Source organism: Theobroma cacao, chromosome 2 (assembly GCF_000208745.1).
Source record: "Theobroma cacao cultivar B97-61/B2 chromosome 2, Criollo_cocoa_genome_V2, whole genome shotgun sequence".
Classification (NCBI taxonomy): domain Eukaryota; kingdom Viridiplantae; phylum Streptophyta; class Magnoliopsida; order Malvales; family Malvaceae; genus Theobroma; species Theobroma cacao.
In genome coordinates this window covers 37,819,957-37,827,111 of record NC_030851.1, presented here as the reverse complement: position 1 = coordinate 37,827,111, position 7,155 = coordinate 37,819,957, and the positions used below count along the sequence as shown (strand labels likewise).

The 7,155-nt window shown below is 33.0% G+C and overlaps 1 protein-coding gene across 1 annotated transcript; it reads right to left on the bottom strand.

Annotated features, from left to right (window-relative positions):
- On the bottom strand, nucleotides 456–5,812 carry LOC18610003 (anthranilate synthase beta subunit 1, chloroplastic). Its single transcript, XM_007045410.2, has 8 exons — nucleotides 5,527–5,812; nucleotides 5,265–5,428; nucleotides 4,149–4,219; nucleotides 3,962–3,999; nucleotides 3,757–3,867; nucleotides 3,467–3,566; nucleotides 2,014–2,149; nucleotides 456–937 (listed from the first exon to the last, which is right to left on the bottom strand). The coding sequence occupies exons 1-8, from the start codon at nucleotides 5,639–5,641 to the stop codon at nucleotides 830–832; spliced, it is 843 nt and encodes a 280-aa protein (XP_007045472.2). The 5' UTR covers nucleotides 5,642–5,812; the 3' UTR covers nucleotides 456–829.

Genomic DNA, 7,155 nt, shown 5'->3' with positions numbered 1-7,155 from the left:
GAATTGCAAACTAAGTGAGAAATATATAGAAATGATTCTAATGTTTTAGACCACATAATTCATAGTTATCCACCAGCACTCGTATAAATCATGTGCAAACCCCATGGAAAGCTACATCTCACAGACCTTTTACAGCTCTTTGATTGATACAGATGCACAATTTCTGTTACCTGACTGCTACCCTTTTCTGCATTTGATCACAGCTCAGCCCCAATGAAAGCATAGGAGTTTAAATTGTTATAAGTTTTAGTTTTTTTTTCATGCATATATGCAATATCCAAAGATTAACTTTTAGAGAGACCCAAGTGCAATATAATTTATTCAAAAACTTTCTTTGAAGGTGAAGGCTAAATTTGGTCTTATCCAGAGGTATCATATGAAATAGATAATGAACCCTTACCTCTCACTAATCCTTGTAAACTACATGTTTGCAAGAAATAACATAGTAATGAGTCTTGCACAAAATCATGTCTTCATCTATAATTATATGATCATTAAGAACAATGCCATGGTGGCTGATGTACAAGATTTTTCTTTTTTTTTCTTTTTTTTGTGTGGTGAAACAGACAATTAATAAGAAACATAAAGGATATTCTGATAAAATAAATATCCCTAAGATGTTCTCCACCTAGAAGAGGTAGATGCATTCAGAAAAGTTTTAGAAACATAAACATGAGGCCACCTCAGTTCAAACTCTATGAGAAAGACTTACATGACCCCAAAAGAAAAGGAAAAACAAGGAAAGGATTTGAGGCTATTCATCAGCTATTATATTGCCTATGCTGGTATGTGACATGTACGACTGATGTATACCCATGCAGAACAAGACTTAATTCTGGGATTCAGCCGCCTCCTTTTTCTCTATCAGTTTGATGAAATTGCGAACAATAGTCTTGCCTTCAGAGGTTATGATGCTCTCTGGATGGAACTGAACACCCTACAGTTTTCAATCAATTTGTTCATGAAATCAAAGTAAATTTGGTGAGCCTAAACTTGAAAGAAAAGTAACGGGTGAAGAACTATATCTAATCAACATAGCTCAAAAAATGGGTCATATAAATGATTCAGAAGACAAGGTAAGTGGCAAATAAGCATAACAATCACGGAAGTCAAAGGCCATTCTAAAGCCTCTGCATAAGGTGTTTTTGGGTCCTTTCTTTTCCTCTACTTTCTTCTGTAATAATTGCAGAGAAAAAAAGGACAAAAAGCACTTATTAACGTACACCTATACACACACACACACACACACCCCCATCATCTAAAACAACAATCTTAAGGAGCTCCTTAGAATTTGTTCTGATGGCAGCTTTAGATTCTTTTCTCTAACAAACTGGTAAGCATGGAATCAGATTACAGGAGCTGTGCAAAATTCAGCAAGTCATAGGAGCTATCTACAAGCATTGCTGTCATCTAATGCTGAATTGACTGCAAAACTTTCATGGTTTTAAAATGCAATAAAAGTGACACAAGGAGAGCACAAACAACCAGCATTGCCCTTTCGTGATGCTTATAAAGGTATCATATCCAAGGAGCCAATTGGAGTGCATGTGTTTGACTCCAGCTGCAAATGCCAGTACTAAGTCAAACCTTATGCCTGGGTTCAAGTACCAAAACTATGATTCTCTAGAGCTAAAATTGTGTTAGCAGAAAATTTATCCCCAGGTTATCATACTTAATATATATGTCAATTATTCTGGACAAGCCTACAAAGGGTAGCCTTGCCAAATAACTCAATTAGAAATTTCATTTTTGTTGATTCATATTTCACTCCAAGGGTTTAGGGTGAGAAAAAGAATCAAATTGAGACCTAAAGGTAATTTGGAAATACTATAAAATACAACATTTTAGAAGAAGTGTAGTAACTAATTTAAGTAAAGAAATCAGTTCAAGCACAGCAAACATACTCCTACCAGCAAATCAGTTAGTAACTAATTTGATGGTAGTCTATCTTCTCATTCAACAAATCATTGTAGTAATTAAGAAACTACAAGTAAAAAGAGATGGCAGTCTTACCTGTAGATGCTTATATACTTTGTGCCGAGCAGCCATTATCAGTCCATCTTCTGTCCATGCAGTAACCTCGAGCTCTTCCCCGGGAAAACTGTCCTTTTCAATCACGAGGCTGTGATATCGGCCAGCATTGAAAGGGCTGAAATAGGCACAATGATAGTAAGAACTACTGATAGCATGAGATGTAATTAATGAAAATAAATTGGAAATTCTTTAACTTATCAGTAACTTAATAGATGCTTCACAAATGTCTAGCAATATAAACACAAGGATAGCAGCAAAAAAGGAAAATGGGGTTTTGATTTGACCAAGTGTGTGCAACAGTGATACATTACTCCACAAGGGTGGTTGGAGGTGCAGAGAGAGAGAGAGATTGGTTTTATTTTCCCAATATCAGCATTGCATATTGCTCAACAGCCACAATATACACTTAGACATTATTTGGAATTTATGCAACCAGCCTTCTTTGCCCTCAGCTTTAATTGACCCCCACCCTCAACAACCCTTTCATTGCTGTCTCACAGCTACACCTAGGCCTCAAAGCGACACAATGATTTTTGTAACAAAAACATAATTTTAGTAATTAATTAATGCTCTTCTCTTCTCCACCATTCTCACATTCCTTTTGCTAATATATATTTTAATAAAATAAGCCTTTTTTTATGCTACTCTAATTATTTCATTAGCCACAACAAATGTAAAAAATTATTAGCTAGCTATTTATTTAACCATGTGATTATGTGCAACATACTTTGTATTGCATGAACATCATAGCTGACATGCTATATAGAGTTCTATTGACTTTCGGACCCTTAAACAGTAATATACTAATACCAGATATTTATTACATTAATAGAAAAAAGGTTAGAGGGTGTAAAATGCTTTGTCAAAAACTCAAGAATGTTTTCCTGTCGAGAGGCATCAGAAGAAATAGTGGAATTTGAAACTTTAAAACCAGAATATTATCCATGGCTTTTACTTGTCCAGACTATCTTTCATATCAAACTCTTCAGTATTATAGTGCCCTTCCTCCTCTTTTCTCTTGCTTTCCCTTTGAGATAGACTTTTGACACATAAACCCAACAATTGAAAGTAACATGTGATTGTAATTAGAGCTCAAGTGGCTGCAGGATGAAAACGAAAGGAGATAGGGTAAATGGAAGAAAGTTTGACTGCATCTGATTTAAAGGTCCAGTCAAAATGAGTTTGATAGGAAAAAAGCGCTGCTAAGGGATCTCTATATTTGAAAGGAAAAAAGAAAGCTCAAGAAACAATCTCTATAAAGACAAATTTGAATGAATTGGTAATTGGACTACAGAAAGCAAGTAATTTAAGCACACTTTTAAGAATTTTAAAAGGAGAATCATGTTAAAACTAATTGGACTACAGAAACAAGAATTTAAGCACACTTTAAGAATTTTAAAAGGAGAATCATGTCAACAGAACTAATACATACTTTGACAATCCAGTGAACAACCCATCTTCCCCCTTCTCATCATAATAAACAAGAGAACTTTTGCCATGCATAACACCATAGGGAGAACGCACTATCTTTCCTGCATTTCGCAATGAAGTCAAATAGATTGTATTAAAATCCCACAAGCAACCAGCTCAGCTTCCATGATATAAGTACACAAGTATAAATTGTTCTCCCATCTACGTCTCTTTGAATAAATGTTGAGATAATCTAGAAAATGCAGAAATTAATATGAAGAACAGTTACTTAAGGTATCCTAGAAAACTAACCTCCAAAAGCCTCGCCAATGCACTGCAAACCCATGCAAACACCAAACAAAGGTACAGTAGGTCCAAGCTCCAAAACTGTTTGCAATGATATTCCAGAATCTTGGGGTGTGCCTATACAAAGGATACAAAGTGTATAAAATGCTTAAACATGATAAGTTCCTATGCTTCATTTATGTATAGTTTATGAGAAATAGCAGACTCTAACCTGGACCAGGGGAGATAAGCACTCCCCTAGGGTTTTTCCTACAAAAATAACAAAAAATGTTGTCATTTATCGCATCAAACGCTTATAGATAGTATGCTAACACATAATCATTAATTACCCGGGTGACCGTCATGTTACAGAAGTGGATTGATAAAGGATATTGCAATAGGCACAAGGTAATTCTTACCTTTTCAGCTCTTCTACAGCTAACTCATCATTTCGATAAACCTCAAAGTAACATCCAAGCTCTCCCAAATACTACAAAATTAAAGGCAAATTCTGATTATATTCTTTTCTTAGTCAAGAATACAACTTGGTAAAGACTAGGAGATCAATAAAACAAAAAAGTTCAGAATGTAGAAGAATACGACATTTCAAGTGCCAAAATTCTTAGGTAAACTCCTATCACTCCTTTCATAAGGCGACAATAAAAAATGTACCATATCTGCTTAGAAGGAGAAAGACAAGAGCCAGGTAGGGATGATTCCCTCTATTGGATGCCAAATGTCACTCGGTTTCAGTGCTAATTCTTGTCAGAAAAAAAAAATCACTTTTAATTGCTATGCTGCTAATGTCTCACCAATTAATTAGTGGTGCCGGAAATACAAAAAAATTGTTGCATGCTATTGACTTTCATCAATCAAGATCATCAAACTGGGTGAACTCCATTATCAAAGATACCAAATTGGACTCACCAGTTACCACACCATAGGGATATTCAGCAGAAACACTTTTGACATATCAGATTCTTGATCATAACATGCTTCTTACTGGTAACCTCGAACCAAATTTGCTTTCATTTTACAATCACAGCCATAATAAAGTCACAATAGTTTTATTGAGTAAAATCATTATGATGAAGCACCTCCATCAAATGCAAATCCTTCCCTCAATTAGAACAAACTAGAATTATACCACAAAACAATAAACTCACAACAGTAAAAGAAAACTTCTCAAGACTATATACATACATACATACACATGTATCTTCTCTGATTTCTTATAAAAGGAAACAAATCTAAACAGTACAATTTGTTTTACTATACTGGTTTTAATTGGGTTTCTTAATTTTAATTAATGTATCAAGTCTTCCCTAATAATCAAAATATATTCTCTCACATAAATTTATAATAAATTGCACATAAACCTGCCAACAAGTAATTCTGTTCTCTATTGTTTATATAGAGATTTATAAACAATCAAACAGCATTCCACAATCAAGACTTCAAGCAGAACATAATCCAGAGAAGGCAAAAGACTGGACAAAGAAAAAGGCACAAAATTTCGAACATGCAATCAATACCTGGCAAAGATTGTAAGTGAAACTATCGTAATTGTCAATGACGACAATAGGATTCCTGTTGTTTTTCTTATTCTCTAAAAGTGAAGCGCTTGAGTCCGATACAGCCGATGACAATGATGCTTTTCCAACAATCCCAGTTCTCTTTTTTGCCATAAATCCAATCCCTGCAAAACAAAACAATAGAAAAATGAACCTTCTTTTCATGCTCTGTGCAGAAAAAAGCAAAAAAAATCTCAAAAAAGGATAGAGAGAAAAGAACGACTTGATGGAGCAGAGAGCCTGGATAGGCGAGACAGAGATGGGTTTTGAAGGGTTTTAGCAGAGAGTGAAGGTTTTGGTTGAACCAGAGATGAACGCATTATAACAGTAGCATCCATTTTCTTCTGAAGAGAAAAACAGAGCAGAGAAGGCGTTTTCAGGCGTCACGATTCTGAAAGGTTGTTCAGTTTCAGAGATTCTCCACTCTGAAAATTTTCTGGTTCCCTTAAAAGTCACCGTACAATGCTGTATATATAGGAGTCATCACTTAGTCCTAAGATGGTATTGTGGAAATAGGGAATGGGTAGCATTGTAAGTGAAAATTTTTTTGAGTCAAAAGTACCTAAATATTCTTTGTATCAATGCATTTTCGTTAATTTAATCATAATTATCGAAATCAAAATAATTTAATTTCTTGATTTTAAAAATTAAATGTTAGTGCTTACGTAACAAATTTGATGATGTGGTAATACCACGTCAACTGATGTCATCATGTAAAATTAGATGTCATTCAGAAAAAAAATTAAATTGTTTAAATTCTCAAAATAAAAAAATTAAATTAACAAAAATACATGAATATAGAAACTATTTGAATATATTATCTCTTTTTGGGTAAATTTGATTCTCATTAACTGATTCAATCCCTGTTAGGAAATATGAATGAGATTTCAATGGAGGTTTGGTGAAGAATTGGTACTGATTTGGAAATTGTGAGAGACATCCAATTACGGAGTTTTGTTTCCATGCATTGGCTTGTTGAAAGTTATCATGAAATTTAGATATGATTTATTCAAAATTATGAAATTTGGTTTGGTGAAATTTATGTTAAAATTTTAGATAATTTTTACGAAATCCAGTTCGGGGATCAAAACTCCTTGATTATGGTACTAATACTTGTTATAATATTTTAAACTTTGATTAATAGTCATCTATCTTTATTGATTATGGAAATTCATTAAAAATTAAATTATTATTTTAAAAATATTTTGTCTTAACCGTTAATATGCATATGTTAACATTTTTTTATAACTTTAATTATACAAAGTAATTTATATATATCTAATGCGTCATTTAATTGATATATTTACACTCTTTTGTTCTATATTAAAAGTTCAAAGAAAAATATTTTGACTTAAGTGTTTTTAATATTTTTTATAAACAATATAATAATAAATTACAATTTTCAAAAAATAAGGTAATATATTAAAAATGGGTGAATCGGATCCTCCTTAGCTCTTTCAATTCCTATTAGGAAATTTGAATGAGATTTAATGGGGGGTTTGGTGGAGAATTGTTACTGATTTTGGATCTGTGGAGCTTCCAATTTTAGAGTTTGGGTTCCATGCATTTGGTATAGTGTTTATCATGAAATTTAGATATGATTTAGTGACAACTATAAATTTTGGTTTGGTGAAACTTATGTCAAGATTTTACTTAAGTTTTACCAAATCAAAATTGTGGATCAAAACTCACTCTTTATACAACTATTATGTGTTATAATATCTTAAAATCCAATTAATCCTTATCCATTGTTAACTCTCTAATTATGGTACTAATACTTGTTATAATATTTTAGAATCCGATAGATGGTTATCTATTGTTATTGGTTATCAAAATTTGTTAAAAGATGGGT

Excerpts from the sequence above, each read along its gene's own strand:
- LOC18610003 (XM_007045410.2), bottom strand. The coding sequence starts at position 5,641 with ATGGATGCTACTGTTATAATGCGTTCATCTCTGGTTCAACCAAAACCT. Across the intron at positions 3,868-3,961 it reads GCTTATCTCCCCTGGTCCAG|GCACACCCCAAGATTCTGGA; the intron begins GTTAGAGTCTGC and ends TCCTTTGTATAG. Across the intron at positions 3,567-3,756 it reads CATTGGCGAGGCTTTTGGAG|GAAAGATAGTGCGTTCTCCC; the intron begins GTTAGTTTTCTA and ends TGCGAAATGCAG.